The sequence below is a fragment of the Bubalus bubalis genome, chromosome 11 (genome assembly GCF_019923935.1).
Source record: "Bubalus bubalis isolate 160015118507 breed Murrah chromosome 11, NDDB_SH_1, whole genome shotgun sequence".
In the NCBI taxonomy this organism is placed as follows: domain Eukaryota; kingdom Metazoa; phylum Chordata; class Mammalia; order Artiodactyla; family Bovidae; genus Bubalus; species Bubalus bubalis.
Window position 1 is genome coordinate 67,850,325 of NC_059167.1, and position 20,183 is coordinate 67,870,507.

The window sequence follows — 20,183 nt, forward strand, 5'->3', positions numbered from 1 at the left end:
TGTCCTTTTCTCCTATCGCGAGACTGGAAGCGTCCGCTTCTGGTTGCCAAGGGAACGGCGTTCTGAGAGGCAAGAGGGCTTAGGACCCGCCGCTTCTTCCACTTGTAGAGAAAGAGAAACTGCGGTGGCGGGATAAGACCCCTCCCTTTCGGGGGACAGTGGGTGACGCTGAGTGTCAATGCTCTGACGACTGGACACTGGTTTTCGCCCAGAAGGTGAGGCACCGCACAGATTAACAGCGGAGCTCTGTCGCCGGACTACAATCCAAAGAGTGGAGCGGAGTCCCATCTGGCTGCTGGGCTGGGGATGGGCGGACAGTGTCAGCGGGGGGCCGGCCCGGAGTCCTGGGAGGGAGCGGTGGGTCTGACCTCGGAGAAGCTTCAGTCTCCTCGAAGGCTGTGCCAGGATTTCCTGGACACTGTAGCAAAAGTTCCTGACCGTAAGACCTAGTACCAAGGACTCCCACTGTCCTAGCCCATAAGATCTAGAACTTGTGTTACAAATTAATTACCAGCCATTTAAAATAGTCTATAAGTGACAAAGGATGCAAATAGGTATTTCACAGGGGAAAAAAAAAAAAAAAAAAAGGTGGGCAGTAAACATTTGACTAGAGACAACTTCTTTGGTAATTAAAGAAATGTAACTCATAGATACTTCTTGATATGTACCAGATTGACAAAGGTGAAAAGCTTTGACATAATCAGATTGGCCCTGATGGGGAAACAGACGCTTTCATCTCAGCATACCCTGTTGGTAGTAATGTAATCTGGTACAGTTTTGTTGTAGGTCAATTTGGTAGTTTACCAAAATTTGAAATGCAAGTGTTCTTTGACTCAACAATTTAAAAAAATTTATTGAAGTGTAGTTGATATACAATGCTAATTTCTTCCGTATAGCAGTGACTCAGTTATACATACATATATATATGTATATTCTTTTTCATAATCTTTTCCATTATGGTTTGTCACAGGATATTGAATATAGTTCCATGGCTATACAGTAGGACGTTGTTGTTTATTCATCTTATTTTTAATAGGTTGCCTCTGCTAATCCCAAACTCCCATTCCTCCCCCCTTCTCTCTCCCCTCCTGCTTGGCAACCACAAGTCTGTTCTCTGTATCTGTGAGTCTGTTTCTGTTTTATGTATGCTCATTTGTGTTGTACTAAATTCCTCATATAAGTGATATGGTATTTGTCTTTCTCTTTCTGACTGACTTTGCTTAGTATGATAATCTCTAGGTCTATCCGTGTTGCTGCAAATGGTGCTATTTCATTCATTTTAATGGCTGAATAATGTACTTAATGGCTAAATAATTGTATAGATGTACCATGTCTTTGGGCTTCCCTGGTGGTTCAGAGGGTAAAGCATCTGCCTGCAGTGCGGGAGACCTGGGTTCAATCCCTGGGTCGGGAATATCTCCTGGAGAAGGAAATGGTAACCTACTCCAGTACTGTTGCCTGGAAAATCCCATGGACGGAAAAGCCTGGTAGGCTACAGTCCATGGGGTCACAAAGAGTCAGACATGACTGAGCCACTTCATTTTCACTTTTTCCTTGCCTCTTCCGTTGATGGACATCTGTTGATGGACAGATTTAGGTTGTTTCCATGTCTTGGCTATTGTAAATAGTGCTGCTATGAGCATAGGGGTGCATGTATCCTTTTGAATTATAATTTTGTCTGGGTATATGCCCAGGAGTGGGATTTCTGGGTCATATTGCAATTTTGTTTTGACTTAGCAATTCAATTTTATATTCTGGACATATAAACATAACTAAGCAAAAATTTGTACAAAGAGGTTAACTTAAAATTGAGGTATTCTTTACCTACCGTAAAATTTACCCTTTTAATATTGCAGTTCTGTGAGCTTTGACAAACGCACACAGTTTGTGTTTATGTAATTACCATCACAGTCAAGATACAAAACACTTGAGTCATTCACCCAGACATCCCCTTATACCGGTTTATGTAGTTAACCCTTCCTTATGCCCAGCCTTATGCCCAGTCATCCATTTTCTGTCCCTATGCTGCTGCTGCTGCTGCTAAGTCACTTCAGTCGTGTCCGACTCTGTGTGACCCCATAGACGGCAGCCCACTAGGCTCCGCTATCCCTGGGATTCTCCAGGCAAGAACACTGGAGTGGGTTGCCATTTCCTTCTCCAATGCATGAAAGTGAAAAGTGAAAGTGAAGTCGCTCAGTCGTGTCCGACTCTTAGCGACCCCATGGACTGCAGCCCACCAGGCTCCTCCGTCCATGGGATTTTCCAGGCAGGAGTACTGGAGTGGGGTGCCATTGCCTTCTCCGTCTGTCCCTATAGTTTTCTCTATTCTAGAAGTCATATAATTGGAAACAAATACTATGGAGACTTTTGAATCTGGCCTTTTTCAACTTAGCGGTATATAGTTGAGATTTGCCTAAGTTTTGTATCAGTAGTTTGTTTCCTTATACTGCTGAGCAATGTTCCATTGTATGGCTGTACCACAGTTGCTTATTCATTGTCTAGTTGAGGGACATTTGGATTGTTCCTAGTTTGGGGCAGTTGTTGATGGAGTTGCTATAAACCTTTATGTGCAGATTTCTGTGTAATTACAAATGTTCATTTCTTGGGTGAATATCCAAGTGTGAGATTGTGGAGTCGTAAGGTAAGTGTATGTTGAACACTATAAGAAAGTGGCAAGCGGTTCTGCAACACTGCTATCCCATTTTGTATTTTTGTCTTCTCATTAGCAATATATGAAAGTTCCAGTTGCTTCAACTTTGTCAACACTTGGTATTGTTAGTTTCTTAAAAAAGTAATTTTCACCATTTGAATGTGTAGCAGTATCTCATTATGGTTTTAATTTGAATTTTTCCCATGGCTTAATGATATTGACCGTCTTCTTGTGCTAGCTTGCTATCTATACATCTTTGGTGATGTGTCTGCTCAAATCTTTCTTATTATTGAGTCTTGATACTTCTTTATATAATGTAAGTCCTTTGTCAGCTATGTGTTTTGCAAATATTTTCTTCCAATATTTGACTTTTGTTTTCCTTTTCAGTAGTGTTGTTTGAAGAGTGGAAGTTTTAAACTTTGATACATTCCAATTTATCAGTATTTTCTTTTATGAATCATGCTTCTGGTGTTGTCCGCCAAGGGATTCCCTGGTGGCTGATGGTAAAGCGTCTGCCTGCGATGTGGGAGACCTGGGTTCAATCCCTGGGTCGGGAAGATCCTTTGGAGAAGGAAATGGCAACCCACTCCAGTACTCATGCCTGGAAAATTCCATGGATGGAGAAGCCTGGTGGGCTACAGTCCATGGGGTCTCAGAGTCGGACACGACTGAGAGACTTCACTTTCTTTTCACTTTCTGATGTTGTATCTAAGACATCTTTGCCTAGCCCACGATCACACATATTTTATAGAAAGTTTATAGTTTTGAGTTTTTCTTTTAGGCCTGTGATCAATTTTGAGTAAATTTTTGTTTTGCTTTTTATAGCAAATCTTCCATATAAGCTAAATGAAACTGATTTTTAAAATGCTACATCTGTGCAATAGAGTACTATGCCATGATTTGAAAGTATGAAATGTATTTGTGTGTGGTGCTACAGAAAAGTCTCTGAAATGCATAAAGTGTGAAAAAGCAAGTTGTGAAGTACCATGCCATTTGTGTGTGTTTGTGTTGGATAGGAGTACATAGTTACAGGATAGAAAAGTTTGCATATGTCTAAAAAAGTAAGACCTACAAAAATCTATCAACTGTGTTTCTTGGGATGAGGGTAAGTTGAACTTGAAAAACTTTTACATTGTTCTATATTATTTGCTTTTTTTCCCCTCTCATAGGCAAATATTTCTTACATAATAAACAAATATAGAAAGTTAGGAAAAAACACCACAAACAGTTTTTAGACATTAGAATAATGAAAATAAATGTAATTCTACTTTTTAAAAAGGCTGGTTATTCATTATAACTAAACAGAGGAGGATTAATTTTCTTTTGATTCTTTCATTCATTCCAAAACATCAAATTTCATTGGCCCAGTGTCCCCATTTTGGTTTTAAATCATTCATGGTGGTTGCATTTCTCACAAGCCTATATGAAAAAGTTTAAATTAATCTCACTTGAAATGAATGTTAGGAAAACTTTGTACCTCTTAACAGTGATTTATTGCAAGTTAGAATCTGGTCATATATCCTTCTGTTTAATGAAATATCAAGAACTGAATAATATTCTATTTTAGAACTATCTTTAATGTAATAAGAAAATGCTGATCACTTAATGTTAAGTGAGAAATACATGGATTCAATTTTGTTGAAAAAATATGAAAAGCAAAAATGGAAAAGAAATGTGCCAGCAGTGTTTAGCTCAGGGTGATGAATAGTAGGTGATTTTTATTTATTTTTGAGTATACTTTAATGTATTCCAGAAAATTTACTACAATAAATAAATTCTTTAATTATGAATATAAGATACTAGAAAACCAGCAAGTAGAGATAAGCAAAAGGTAAAAGAAGACACAAGAACACCCATGAATCTGCTAGTCCAGAACCCACTATTGTTACTTCTTTGATTTGTGATCATCCTTCAGGTGTATCCTCTCTGTATATTTCTTTAATTAGAGAAATTGGTCTTGTTTTTATTTTTTTTTTAAAATTTTATTTTATTTTTAAACTTAACATAACTGTATTAGTTTTGCCAAATATCAAAATGAATCCGCCACAGGTATACATGTGTTCCCCATCCTGAACCCTCCTCCCTCCTCCCTCCCCATTCCATCCCTCTGGGTCGTCCCAGTGCACCAGCCCCAAGCATCCAGTATCGTGCATCGAACCTGGACTGGCAACTCGTTTCATACATGATATTTTACATGTTTCAATGCCATTCTCCCAAATCTTCCCACCCTCTCCCTCTCTCACAGAGTCCATAAGACTGTTCTATACATCAGTGTCTCTTTTGCTGTCTCGTACACAGGGTTATTGTTACCATCTTTCTAAATTCCATATATATGCGTTAGTATACTGTATTGGTGGTCTTGTTTTTTAAACAGGATATTGATTTGCTTCCTTCCTGCTTCCTGCCTTCCTTTCTTGTCTATGCCCTTTGCCAGTTTTCTATTGGAATGCTTCTTTTCCTTGTTGATAAGAGCTCTCTAAATATGTAAATGTGTTAATCTTTTGTATATTATCTATATTGCATATATTTCCTCCAGTTTCTCATCTATCTTTTAATTTAGAGTTTTTTTTTTAAATTTTTGGTTTGATACTCAAGAGCAGTCAATGTTATGTGATCACATCTATTAGTCTCTTATTTTTTGACTTATGCTCTTGATGTCCTGCTTGGTAAGTCACTAACCTCATTTTTGGGCTTCCCAGGTGTGTTCATGCATGCTCAGTTGAGTCTGATTCTTAGTAACACTATGAATTGTAGCCCACCAGTCTCCTCTGTCCATGGGATTCTCCAGCCAAGAATACTGGAGTGGGTTGCTGTTTCCTCCTCCAGAGGATCTTCCCAACCCAGGGATGGAACCTGTGTCTCCTGCATTGGCAGGCGGATTCTTTACCGCTGAACCTGTGGTAAAGTGGCTTCCCAGGTGGCTCAGTGGTAAAGAATTCGCCTGCCGAGTAGGAGACATGGGTTTGATCCCTGGGTGGGGAAGATCTGCTGGAGAAGAAAATAGCAACCCACCCCATGATTCTTGCCTGGGAAATCCCATGGACAGAGGAACCTGGCAGCTGTAGTCCACGGGGTTTCAAAAGAGTCGGACAGGACTTAGCAACTAAACAACAAAAAACCTCATTATTATGTAAATTAGATGTATGTTTCCTTCCAGTCCCTTGGAGATTTCATATTTTATATTTATTTATTATTAAGCAATTTAAAGGAGAAGGCAAAAAAAACTTTTAATAAAGTAATATAGTAAAATATGTCAAAATACAGTATAATATTTACAATGGAAAAAAATGTCACATCCTTCAGGGACAAATATCTTGAACTTGTAAACATCATGCTTGTTTAACTACTGTTTAGATTTATCAAGTTTTGGATATTCTCTTTGATTTCCTATTTTGACAGATTAGATTTTTTATACACTTCCTTTTACATACTCCTTCTCACATACACTCAATATAATTAAGGCACAGTATTTGGTTAAATCAATATTCAGTGCTTATATAATTAAAAGTATTTAATTATCATTTGATTGTTTGCTTTCTTGCACAATGCTTTATTTTTCTTGTGGGATTTCTCTGTGGCTACTGAGATTGTTTTCTTTTTTTTTTTTTTTGTTTTCTAATACACTCAGATACATCTCTAAGTTCCTAATTCACTGCCCTTTATCCATACTTTTTTCTAGATGGCCAAATCATAAGATTGTTAGTTATATCCCTACCCATCCTGGGAAGTGTGTTTTATTTATGATTTTCAGGAGCAAACATAAAAGAACAGACCTATTTCTAAAGCAAATTAAGAGATTTCTGGAGCCTCTTAGCTGGTCCATGCCATTGGTGGTTCCCTGTGCCCCTCCCATTATTGACGTGTATTATATGGGCTCTGCACAGGCTTCCATCTCATTGCTCCCTCTGTGCACTGCAATAAGTCTTCCTTGACAGGCTGCTTAGGGCATTATAAGACATTTGGCCTTTCAGTGACTTACGCTTTTTGATTGTGATGTGACGGGCCAGGGTGATCCGTCATCCCACAATAATAATGTCAGTGCCTTCCTGAGTGAGCCAAAAACCCTTTTACAGAGTTGAATAATGTTGAGATCAATGCCTTTTTCATTTGGTGAGATGGAAAGAGTTGACCTACTGGTCCTTGACGCCTCGGTACATTGAATGGTTGGGAGCTAAATCATATTATCCCTCTGTGTGCCTTGGAGGAGCATGGGGTTGTTCATGTTTGGGCTTCCTCCTGTGTCCGGAACTTCCTTGGACTCTGCCTTCCCTGTTCAAAAAGAGAGATAGATGAGTCATTTTGTAGGGTAAGAAAAGGACATTGTTTTACTTGCTGGGCCAGAGGCAGTTGCCTTTATTCTCTTATGAGAGAAATGGTTTGATTCATAACCAGTAGGAATTTAGGAAAGGATTTGTTGGAAGGTATCCAGTCACACATATGTAAAGCTAAGTATTGAGAAGGCAAACTCTGAAATTCTCTCTGTTTCTTCCATTTTATTTGGCATGTATGCCACCCCAGCGTTACTGAACAAATCTGGAATGGTCCTGATCAAGGGCACAGTTTGGCAGGATCAAGGTGCTGGCAATGCTCAAGTTTTCTCATTAGATTAAACCACCCTGCCTAATATCTCCTGCTTTAGGAAACAGTCCTGGGAATAGAGCAGCCAGACTGGTATAAGGCCTTTGGATGGTGTCACCCGAAAAATAGTTCAGGAGATTGGCAATGTGTATCCAGATAATAAAAGTCTGTCCTCTACTAGGTAGAGTAGGTTCAGTTCTCTGTTGCTTCAGGGCAGAAGTAGAGTTGTGGGTCTTAGAAGGGCAGGGTTGATAGAAGAGTGATTACCAGCAGCAGCAGCAGCAGGTTCTCTATGAAGATTCGGTACCAAGGAAGAGAGGAGAAATCAGAGCTGAGAGGGAGCCCAGGCTGAAGGCTGAGCTAGAATAAGGAAAGTAAAACCAAAAGCAAGTAGAGGCCTTGGGAAGCTATTACTATGAAGCATGAGTCTTGGCTGAGAGGTGTGGTTCTCCAAAAGTGTCTTTTAAGGCCTAGGACACAGTAAGTGTTTCTCTTGGAGATGGAGAAAGCCACTGAATGGCATTCACTTCTGCACTTTTTTAGCCACTTTTAGAATCTAACATCCTGGGCAGCATGTTTTTTCCACTTACAGTGATGTAAAATGTAATGATCCGTGGACATAGACATCTTTTGATGAAGTTAGGGTTCTGTGAGTTTGGTAGCAACATAATCCTTGTAACAAAGGCTCTGAGTTAACTGAATGTTAACAGTGATGAAACATTTAAACATACAAGTCACAGCTTGCTTAAAATTTTGTTTCAGGATATCAATGGATATTATAAAGGGAAACTTAGATGGAATTTCAAAACCAGCCTCAAATTCAAGAACACGTCCTGGGAGCCGAAGTTCAAATGCTTCTTTGGAGGTGCTCTCACCGGAACCATCATCCTTCAAGGTACTTTGCTGTTTAGAAATGATATAAACGACTTCTTTCAATCTCTAGCAATTGGTGAACCAGAGCTGTTAACATCCCCTTCTAAGGTTCCTCTTTAAAAGGTGTGTTCTGGGAGCACTCATAGATTTCTTGTTTGTTACTTTAGATCTTTTAATGTGAAAATACTCTTTCCTTCTTTACTTTCCCCTCTTTTGGGGGCAGGAGGGATAGAGTATGGCTTATTTTTCCATAGTTATACTTTGATAATGCTCATTTGTTAACTTTTCTTCTTTCATAAGAAAGCTTTGTATTCCAATATCTACTATGCCACCGTTGACTCTTACTATGAAAAAGATTCATTAATTTAAAAAACAGAGTTTGGATCAAGACCACATGGTATATATTTAGTAGGTACATTACCTGGCTGTGACTCCCTTTATTATCTTTATTAGTCTTTCTATCTTTTCTCAAAATATCTAATTCAATATTTTTTTTAAAGAATCTTTTTCTCTCTGTGATGTGGGACAGTTTATTTGTCTTAAGGTTGTGGGAAACAAAAATTTTGAAGCTTATGGTGAAAATTTTCTTTGCAGTTTTATGACTCTCTTCTCACGTATTCTTTTGACTTATGGGTTAGACTGCATTACAAAACTCTTAGAGGAGTGTCTATCATGATTTAATGCTGGAAATAGAAAACATTCTAGGCATTTCCAGCCTAGAATGTATTCCAGATTGAATACAAGAAATTCAGTTCCTAAATCAATTGAGGGCCAGCTGAAAAGGAAATCACGGAGGGGACTTTTCTTGGATCATTGGTTCCCAGGTCACACTGTGCGTGCATGCTCAGTCACGTGCAACTGTTTTGTGACCCCATGGCCTGTAGCCTGTCAGGCTCCTCTGTCCGTGGGATTTTCCATTTCCTCCTCCAGGGGATCTTCCCTACTCAAGGATCAAACCCAGGTCTCCTGTGTCTTCTGCATTGCAGACAGGTTCCGTACTGCTGAGCCACCAGGGAAGCCCAGTCACACCATCTTATCCAAAATCCAGAGATCTGAAAGCTGCTGCTGTTGCTGCCTCTGGTATTCTGCACTTCTCTCAGAACCATAAAACTGGTGACTAGACATGCAGAGGTGACTGCCTTTGATATTTCTTGTCAATATTATAGGGCTTCCTTGGTGGCTCAGTCAGTAAAGAGACCAGCTGCATATCAGGAGCTTAGCAAGATGGCTTCTACCTCATTTCTGTGGTATAAATTTTGTGCAGATGCACCTAATTGGATGAAACTAACACATATCCAGAATCCAGCCTGCAAGCAGCTTAGTAAAATACAGTTTCTAGCTTAACTCTTATGTTTTGTTTCATCTAATCCTGCATCATTACTGTGTGTTAACTCTTACTGCATTGTAATAATTCTTGATATCTGATGAGATCGGTCTCCCCATCATATTTTTCTCTAGGACTGTCCTAGCTGTACTTGGTTTTTTGTTGTTTTTATATTTTAGAACAGTTTTCAAGTTCTATGAAAAATACTGTTGAGGTTTTGATTGAAATCGCTTTGAATTTATAGATTAATTTGGAGAGAATTTCTAACTTTATGATAGTAAATCTTCCCATCTATTTACATAGCATCTCATTGACTTCTTTGCTTCTAATTTAAACATTTTACATACTGTGAAATTCAGTCTCTTTTGGTGTTTAATTCTGAGTTTGGCACGTGTGTGGAGTGATCTTATCACAATCACAATATAGAACAGTTCCATTGTTACCTCTCAAAAATGCCCTCATGCTAGCCTGTCATAAATAGTCTCTCCTACTCTTAATCCGTGGAAACTCTGGATCTGATTTCTGTCCCTTTAGTTTTTCCTTTTCCAGAAGGTCAAATGAATGAAGTTAAAAAAAAAAAATGTATGGTGTTTTGAGTCTGGCTTTTGTTTGCTGGCACAATGCGTTTGAGACTCATCCATGTTGATGCTTGTTCACTCACATCTTTTTATCGCTTAGCAGCGTTCCGTTGTGTGGGTAAACCAGTTTGCTTATTAATTCCCCAGGTGAGGAACATTTGGGTAGTTTGCAGATTTTGGTGATTATGAATAAAGCTGCTGTAAATATTTGCATATATACAATAAGTATAAAGTAATATCTCATTGAGGGTGCAACTGGAATTTCCCTGATGACTAATAATGTTGTGTTTTTATGTGCTTATTTACAATTCACGTATCTTTTTTGGAAAGTTTACGTTCAAAAGACTCTGTCTAGAATACATAAAGAACTCTGAAAAGTCAATAGTAAGTAAATAGTCTTTTGTCAGATATATGATTTGCAAATATTTTCTCCTAGTCTGTAGCTTGGTTTTTCTTTCTTTTAACTGTGTCTTTTAAAGAACACTTAACATTTTAAGTGCAATTCATCATGCTTTTTTTCTTTTGAGAATTGTATTTTTTGGTTGTATCTAAGAATCCTTTGTCTAACCCAAGTTCCCAAAGATTTTTTTCCTGTTTTTTCTTCTGAAAGTTTTATAGTTCTGTATTTTGCATTTAGATACTTGCCTCTTTTGTTGCCAGTGAGAAGGCTTTTGTAAGCCCAATATTCATTCCAGTGTGGGTTATCTAGTTTAGGTATTTTTCTCTGGTCACTTTATTTTTTTCCCTTTGTCTTTGATATCTATTATTACTCCCCTAGATATGGACTTATTTAATTTGTCTTTCTGAAGACTAGAACTACTTCAATGTAAGGATATATGTTTTTTATTTTTATTTTAAAAACTTCTTAGCCACTGTATTTTCATATGTTTCGAACATTGCCTGCATTTTTTTTTTCTATTTTGACATCCTGGAAGTCCAATAAAATTTCTGTTGAACCTTTCTCTTCTATTCTTTATGTCTCTTAAAATTAAAAAAAAAAATTCATTTATTTCTCTGTGCATCATGCTGGGGAATTTTTCATATATATTTCTTGGAATTCTTTCTAATGCTATGTCAAATCTGTTCTTTAATCTATCCATTGAATTTTTAATCTTAATGATGTATTTTTAATTTCTTGAAGTTCTTTGTCATTTATTTTCAAATGTATCTTAATCTTTTTGTGTTATTTGGATTCTTTCTTCAGACTCATTAGAACTATTTATCTTTATCAGCTTTTTATAATAATATCTTAAGTTCTTTTCTTTATTCTGAATCTTGCTTATTATTAGGGCTTCCCTGGTAGCTCAGTTGGTAAAGTATCTGCCTGCAATGCAGGAGACCTCAGTTCAATTCCTGGGTTGGGAAGATCTACTGGAGCAGGATAGGCTACCCATTCCAATATTTATGTGTTTCCCTTATGGCTCAGCTGATAAAGAATCCATCTGCAATGTGGGAGACCTGGGTTTGATCCCAGGGTTGGGAAGATCCCCTGGAGAAGGAAAAGGCTACCCACTTCAGTATTCTGGCCTGGAGAATTCTTAAAAAGAGTATCTTATTCTTTTTGTGTTATTTGGATTCTTTCTTAATACTCATTAAAATATTTATCTTTATCAGATTTTTACAGTAATATCTTAAGTTCTTTTGTTTATTGTGACTCTTGCTTACTGTTGGTCATGTGTTCATGGCTTTTGAACTTTGGGATTGTAAGTTTTAATTTTGGAAAATTTATGGAGCCTGATTTGAAGCTGTACCTTCCAGAGCAAGTTTCTGTTTGCTTCTACCAAATGGCTCAGAGATATCACTGGCATGAATCTTTTTTTTTTTTTTTTTTGGCTAATTTTTCATCTTGAAGCATTCCAGAGCACATGAATAATATTAATGGGAATTCAAACCCACATAAAGCATGACCCCATGGTTGCACATTCTCAGGGAAGACTGTTTCCCACTTGGAACACAGACACATTTTTTGTTTGTATCCTGTGCTTTTGGATAGATATATTTTCTAGTCTGCACTGTCATCGAGGAGGTACCTTTTTAAGGGATCCAGCTTCATGAAGCAGGAGAGGGAAGGGTCTTCTCCATCCTGTCTTGAATGAGCCCAAGTCCTGGTCTCCTAGCTCTGTGTAGGTGGAAAAGCCCACAGCCCTGGTGGCTCAGACGGTAAAGTGTCTGTCTACGATGCGGGAGACCTGGGTTTGATCCCTGGGTTGGGAAGATCCCTTGGAGAAGGAAATGGCAATCCACTCCAGTACTATTGCCTGGAAAATCCCATGGACAGAGGAGCCTGGTAGGCTACAGTCCATGGGGTCGCAAAGAGTCAGACACGACTGAGCGACTTCACGTTCACTCACGTTTGTGGCTTTCTGAGGCCAGCATATTTTTCTTTTACCTGTCCTGGTACTAGTGGTAAAGAGTCCTGCCTGTCAATGCAGGAGACATAAGAGATGTAGGTTCAGTCCCTGAGTTGGGAAGATCCCCTGGAGAAGGGCATGGCAATGCACTCCAGTATTCTTGCCTGGAGAATCCCATGGACAGAGGAGCCTGGTGGGCTGCAGTCCATAGGGTCGCAAAGAATCAGACATGACTGAAGCATCTTAACACACACATACTCTGCTCCCACCCACCCCCCACCAGGGCATCTGCTTTAAGGATTTATAAGGTTCCTATTTCAGTTTTTGTTGTTGTTGTTCAGTCTCTAAGTTGTGTCTGACTCTTTGGAACCCCATAGACTGCAGTACAGTAGGCTTCCCTGTCCTTCACCATCTCTGAGTTTGCTCAAACTCACATCCATTGAGCTGGTGATGCCATCCAACTATCTCATCCTTTGTCATCCCCTTATCCTCCTGCCTTCAATCTTTCCCAGCATCATCGTCTTTCCCAATGTGTCAGCTCTGCATCAGGTGGTTAAAGTGTTGGAGCTCCAGCTTCAGCACTAGTCCTTCCAATGAATATTTAAGGTTGATATCTTTTAGGATTGACTGTTTTGATCTTCTTGATGTCCAAGGGACCCTCAAGAGTCTTCTCCAGCACCACAATTTGAAAGCATTAATTATTTGGTGCTCAGCCTTCTTTATGGTCTAACTCTCACATCTGTACATGATTACTGAGAAAAGTGTAGCTTTGATTATATGGACCTTTGTTGGCGAAGTGACGTCTCTGCTTTTTAATACGCTAAGTTTGTCATAGCTTTTTTCCCAAGGAGCAAGTGTCTTTTAATTTCATGGCTGCAGTCACTGTCTGCATTGGAGCACTGATTTTGGAGCCCAAGAAAATAAAAGTTTGTCACTGTTTCCATCTTTTCCCCATTTATTTGCCATGAAGTGATGAGACCCGATGCCATGAACTTATCTTTTTGAATGTTGAGTTTTAAGCCAGATTTTTCACTCTCCTCTTTCACCTTCATCAAAAGTCTCATTAGTTCCTCTCTGCTTTCTGCCATTAGGGTGGTGTCATCTTCATATCTGGGGTTGCTGATATTTTCTCCTGGCAATCTTGATTCCAGCTTGTGATTCATCTAGCCTGGCATTTTGCATGATGTACTCTGCCTATAAGTTAAATAATCAGGGTGACAATATACAGCCTTGATGTAATCCTTTCCCAATTTTGAACCAGTCCATTGTCCCATATCTGGTTCTAACTGTTGCTTCTTGACCTGCATACAGGTTTCTCAGCTTTTAGTTTCCTTTTAATTTCTGTTGACTGGCAATTTCCCCAGTATTCTTATGAACTTTAAACTATTCATTTCTAAGTAGATGGAAGGTTTCAGTTTATTCGGTTTTCCATATAGCCTAAAGTGGAATCTAAAACAATTTTAAAACTAATACAATTATGTAAAGTTTAAAAATAAAATAAAATTAAAAAAAATTAAAAATAAAACTATCATATTGTAAAAAACAAAACCAAAAACAATTTTATATTCCAATAGCCCCAAACAATTTTAAACTCTTTAGTCTCAAGCTTGCTGATTATAAACCTAAACTCTGGAGTTATGGGTTCAAAATAGGCTTTGCTGACCACATTTTATGTGATTTGGGAAAATTATTAATACTTCGACTCTCTGTGTCAGTTTCCTAATCTGTTCAATACTGTCCACCTCATAGGCGTGTTTTGGGGATAAAATGAGTGAAATATCTACAATTTTTAGAAGTGACTAGCACCTAGTACGGAGAAGGCAATGAAGTACTCAGTACGTCTTAGCTAATTGGCCTTAATTCTTTAACCTAATTGGTCAGTCCTTCCTATGTTATTTTTCATGGGATTCAGTGTAAAGTCAGACACATAGTAGCTAGTCACATAACTGTGTTTAACAAATTTAGAATGAAAATTTTACCATTTTATGTAGGTAGGATAATATATTTACAAAGACCTGACAAATTTTAGAGTAGCAAAGGATTAGTATTTCTGCTTACATATTCCTAGGTGATGATTTTTTTTTAAAGCAACAACTTCACAATATTGATGCACATGTTTTAAAACATAGCTTAATATTACCTCATTCAAAATTTATTTAAAAGAAATATATCAGCAATTAATTCCAGGCATATTTTATTTGAACCCAGTAAGCTATAGGTCAAAACAAACTCTAGCATATTTATTAACCAACGAGGACTTTGATACTTATATCAAAGGCAAGACTTTGTAAAAGTTGTGATTTGTCTTAAAAAGTTTGTGGAAAATCAGTAAGGTTCATCTGGGGTTGGGGTAGAAAATCCACAGGTATGCTGAATGTTGACTGCTGACTGCAAATGATTTTGTGTCTGTAAGACCTTTTACATTGTCAGAATAATAAATCTTAGTATTTTAATTAGTTTTATTGCTCATTTGTCTTTTATTAATTTCTTGCAAAAGTTTCTGAGTGGCAGAAAATGAATTTAAAATGCTAGAGGGTTTTTTTTTGCCACATGGTGTATAGCTTTTGGGATCTATTTTCCCAATCAGGAATTGAAGCCGCGTCCCCTGCAGTGGAAGCATGGATTCTTAACCACTGGACTGCCAGAAAGTCCCTAAAATGCTAGAATTTTAATGAAATTTCTGTAGTAATGGTATAGTTCTCAGTCTTAGAATTTTGGTTTATTGTTGCTTCTGAATATTTTTCTTGAAGGAGCCAATTGTTGCAACTGGTGTAAAAATCTCATGGCTTTCAGGTAGGTATCTAATTGTTTGGAAGTGTTTTTATAGACTATCTACCTTCCTTGGGACTAACATGGAGATGAAGTAGGGGACATGGAGCAATGAAAAGTGGAGGCTGAATGTGGCTTTGAGAATGAAGAAATAAAAAAAGCAAACAGGCCACAGGGTAGACGATCAGAGGGGTTGGGAAGAGAGAGGCCCATGGGCAGTGGGATGGGGAGATGGTTGGTGCTACCGGGGTGGGAAACTGTGGGTAAAATTGTGAAATGGGCAGTATTTGCCTTTTGTTCTGTTTCATGTCTTTTGTCTCATTTTTCCTGCTCATTCTAAGCGTCAGGATCATATGGGGTAACACGTGTGAAAGATCTTTGTGTATCCTGAAATGTGGTATCTGAGTAGTTGCTAATATCTAGTTATGTTACCCTGTATAAAAACCCATTCTCAGGGAAAGGTCAGCTTGATTCATTTATGCCAAGATATAAATTACTGACAGGGCTTGTGTGACTTCTAGCAATTTCAGCATTCTCACGAAACTATGCAGCCTTAAGAATTTACTGGATATTATGGAATTTTAGGCTTTAACCTGGCCTTTCACAGAAGAATTTTTTTGAACAGGAAACCCTCTTTAACACTTCCAAGATCACATAAAGTAAGCATTGTTTTGCTTATTATAAATTAGGTCTCTACTAGTTTCAGTCCATAATGTACCTGTTTTCTTCTCTGTTAAATTGGGGCAGTAATACCTATCCCAGAGGGTCATTGTGAGTGAGATGTGACTGAGGCAGTGTGTGTAAAGCAGTCAGCACAGGACCTGGCCAGTAATAATTCTTCAGTAAATGTCAGTTATGATTTTTATACTATGGTCTCAGCTCAGTTCTCCTGGGGCTTATGTCCTAGTTCAGGTGAAGAGAGATGCTTGTGCACTCGTGTAAGCTTGTGCAGTCATGTAAGCAATTAAACCCTGGCAGTTTAATTCTCAGCACCACCTGCCTTCTGTCCTGGAGATTCACAAGGGGACCCAGATTGCAATGATGGAGTGTAGACCAGGAGCATAAAAGCCTCCAAGGGCTGAGTCCTGCAGGGCTGGAGCAGACGTTCCCTCCGTTGGAGGGGAAAGGTATGTCTCCACTCTCCCTGAGGTTTTGCCTCGCTTATGGGCTGTGTTAATTTCCAAGGTGACTTTTACTGCCAAGCACAGCCTTCAAGCCCTGTGATCCCTGTTTTTGCTTCGTGCAGCCATGGATGTCTTTTCCTGTCCTCTCTCAGGAAAACACAGCTGCACCAAACTGGTGCTAAAAACACCAGTTTTTAGCAAATGAACTTTGCTAAAATGGAAAGAGAAACCAAAATGAGATAGAAAAGCTGTGACTAGTATAAGAGTAAATGATTAACCAAAGCACATGGTTCTGATTTGAAGAACTCCATTAGAAGCACACTGTGATTCAGACTATTCACTTTGCAGCTGTTCAATAGCCACATGTGACCAGTGACTACTATGTTGATTAGTCCTGCCCTAGACCCTTGACTCTCCATCTGAAGGTAAGCTCAGGCAGCAGGGACCATCGTGGCTCATCCTCAGAGCCTGACAGAGAGAGGTTCTCTTTGGGATGGATTCTTCTCTATTATTGCTAGAAATTGCTGAAGAGTGGTGCATATTACTTTGGTGCAAATGTTATTAAATTCAATTGTGTATGTAAATTGTATTTTATCAAGTGTTATATTATTAGAATAATTTAACACTACTGTATGATGTGTGTCCTTACATATACTTATATTTGAGTTAAAATAGTTTAGAAATTTAAAATAAAAAACATTTATTTTTTGGAAATAATTTTTAGGTTGATACTGCAATCAATTTGAACTCTGGTAAAGAAGGCCACTCAGAAAGCAATAATACAGAGGAAAGTAGAAACAGTAATGATAATAAAGGGGAAAGCTACTCTGAGAAAATAAAATTGCCTGAAGAGGGGTCAGATGATGATTCGAACTTGGGTCAACATCAGATAGTCCCTGAATGTTCAGGTAGGATAATTACTTGGTAATTAGCTAATGATAATTACAGATGCTATAGTTAAAATATTAGAATTACAGAGTTTTTTATTTTTTATTATGTAGAAATAATGATACATTTTTTTTGTGAGAAAGCAAATCACCAAGTTTTTATTTATAAGAATTTTAAGAGTTCTTAAGTACATGTAGAAATATAATAAAATATGTCATATAATAAAATTGTTACTGTAATCATTTTAATCAAGTAGGAAGTATTTCTGTATTTTATGGCATGATTTATTGATCTTTTTGAAAATTACATGATAAAATGTATCCTGTAATATATAAATGCCTTTTAAGGGATAATCTCATTTGATTTTAATAACTTCTGGATTTCAAAAAACTCCTTTTTTCCCATGGTTGTTAATACTGGTCAAAGTGAATTAGAACAGCAGTTCTCAAAACATGGGCTGCAAAGCCCTGGGCTCTGAGGCCCTTTTAGGAACTCTGCAGAGTAAAAACTAGTTTCATTGTAATACTGATATATCAGTAATATAATTCATTATAATACTGAAATGATTCTGTTTGCTTTTTTGCCCACTGAGTGGTTTCACTGATGGTACAAAAGCAATGGTGGGTAAAATCGCTGGTGCTTTGACATGAATCAGGACAATGAAAGGCATCAAACTGTACTAATAGTCATTGTGTTCTTTAAGGCCTGGCATAGGCAGAAGAAAGAAATAGCCGATGTCACTCAAGAATGTTCTTGATGGAGCAGTAAAATTTTAAAATTCTAATTAATCTTGACCTTTGAGTACACATCTTTTTTATAACCTATGTGGTAAATTGGGAGGTACATATAAAGAAATTCTGCTGTATGCCAAGATGTGAAGGTTGTGTTGAGGAAAAGTGTTTGTGAGGTAATTTGAGAGTTGAACTGGTCCTTTTTTAATGGGACTGCATTTTCACTTGAAAGAATAAGTGGCAGACAAACTACTGTTGTTCAGACTTAAGTATTTGGCAGACATTTTTGTAAAAATTGAAAGGGACCTGTTAATTCGGGAAAACAACTGAAAGTATTTTTTGTCAATGATAAAATTTGAGCTTTCAAGTAAAAACTTAGAATCTTAGAAAATTTGTGTATGTCAGTATGAGCTTTACAACTTCCTAGTACTTAGACTTTTCTGATAAAAATCAATGGCAATATTAACAAATGTGATTTGTTGATATTGTATATTGAAATGTGTTAATATTTTGAAGGTTTGCCTACTTCAGTGAACCACTGTTTTCCAAATAACCAATGCAGGATAAAAGATCCATTTAACATGATTTATGGAATAACTAGGGTTACAGATTTCACATTATAACTAAACTTTAAGAAACTACCTCTTGTCCAGTTTTGATATTAGTATTAAAGAATATCCACCATTATCTGACAAGGGTATTTCTCCTCCCTTTTCCAACTACTGTGTAAAGCCAAATTGTCTTCATATACGTTAACTGAGGCAACAGATTACAGTAGATTGACTTTGAAGCAGGTACATGAATCCAGCTGTCTTCCGTTAATCCAGATACAAAAGATTGAAAATATCACTATTCTTCTCAACAATTTTTTTGGAAAATATAGCTATTTGTCATAAAAGTGTTATATTTGTGTTAAAATGTAATAAGTAATGCTATGTTTATTATTTAAAAATGAATAAATGTATATTTATAATATTCTTCAATTTTGATTTCTAATATGATAATTATCCATAGACATAACTCACATAAACAAAAGTTACTTTGGGTTTTCCGTAATTTATGAACTATAAAGGAAAGCTGAGCTTGTAGTGGTGGCCTCCCCAGCCTGCACCTGAGGCGTGATGGGCTCTTCCCTCTCTGGCACAGGCCTGTGGGCTCCATTGAGGCAGGGGCTGCTCAGCTGCCCCTCTCCACTCGGGCCTTGACCAGCCCACCAGGCTGGCTGGCTCCCGCTGCACAGCCAGGTGGGACGTCCACTCTGGGGGCACCAACTTTGAGGCTATCTTGAGGGTCACAGGCTGGCTGGTATGGCCAGCAGAGGGCTGTGCTCACAGTGCCCACTGCCTCAGACAATGGTTCTGGTTGATGGGTGTGTCAACCATCTCCACATGGCCACTAATGCACTATGGGTTGAAGAATGATGTTGCTGGAGCGGCCGGGTGCTAGTTCAGACCTGGCTGCTTTCTGCAGTTGTACGTTTCTGCTTGGGGTGCAGTAGCAGCGAGGCAGACACCAGCCATAGTTACCCTACTCAGTCATTGGTTGGTGCCACAGTGGGCCCCTCCCCCAAGCAAGTGACTGTTAGTGAGCAACTGTCAATCAGTAACCATTAGTAGCCCTGCTCAGCCATTGGTTGGTGCCACAGTGGCTCCCTCCTCCCCCTGTTGTATATTAAAAAGAATCCAGATTTGGACTGAAGGGGAGATAGATGTTTTTTTGAGATGCTAATCTGACATCTTCTCAGTCTGCTAGTTTTTTGACTCAAGTTGTCATTTCTTGTTCCAACAGCTTGTTTTCTGATTTATTGGCCTGTCATGCGGTGAGCAGAATGAGTTTGGGTTCAGTAACAAGCTCATAAACTTTGAGAACTGATTTAAATTGTGTTTGGCTTGAGATCAGCTCTCAGACCAGGTGACTCAGGATTACAGTTATCAGGAAACGAGGTATTAGAGTTGAGACTAGTTAGTGGCCCCATTTACGTTGTATTGTTTATATTACATTATATTTACATTACAATGTAAACATTGTAATGTTTATATTATATTACATTATATTGTTTCCGTGTAGCAAGAGTTAACTTCAAGAATGCCTGCTGGATAAACCACCTGTATACATGGAGCTTGAGAATGCTAGGGGTGCCAGTTGGAATTAGAACTAGAGGCTTTTGCGTTTGATGTACGTGAGCAATACAATTTGTAGAGTCTCCTTATTAGTAAGATCAGTATTCTTTTTGGGTAAGCTTCTTCCCTCTAAACATATCTCCTTTTCCTTAAAGAGAAAGTGATATACATTATAGGGAAACACCATTGGACTCTTT

At 38.2% G+C, this 20,183-nt stretch overlaps 1 protein-coding gene across 2 annotated transcripts in view; it reads left to right on the forward strand.

Annotated features, from left to right (window-relative positions):
* Window positions 1-34: 34 nt before the first annotated feature.
* The window catches only part of FSIP1 (fibrous sheath interacting protein 1), a 217,394-nt gene continuing 197,245 nt past the window's right edge, over window positions 35-20,183 (forward strand). For both annotated transcript variants that reach the window (XM_025295937.3, XM_006073019.4), the window contains exons 1-3: window positions 35-215; window positions 7,991-8,123; window positions 16,972-17,155. In XM_025295937.3, coding sequence (XP_025151722.3) covers window positions 7,998-8,123; window positions 16,972-17,155 — 310 coding nt within the window. In that variant the 5' untranslated portion in view covers window positions 35-215; window positions 7,991-7,997. The remainder of the gene's footprint in view (window positions 216-7,990; window positions 8,124-16,971; window positions 17,156-20,183) is intronic.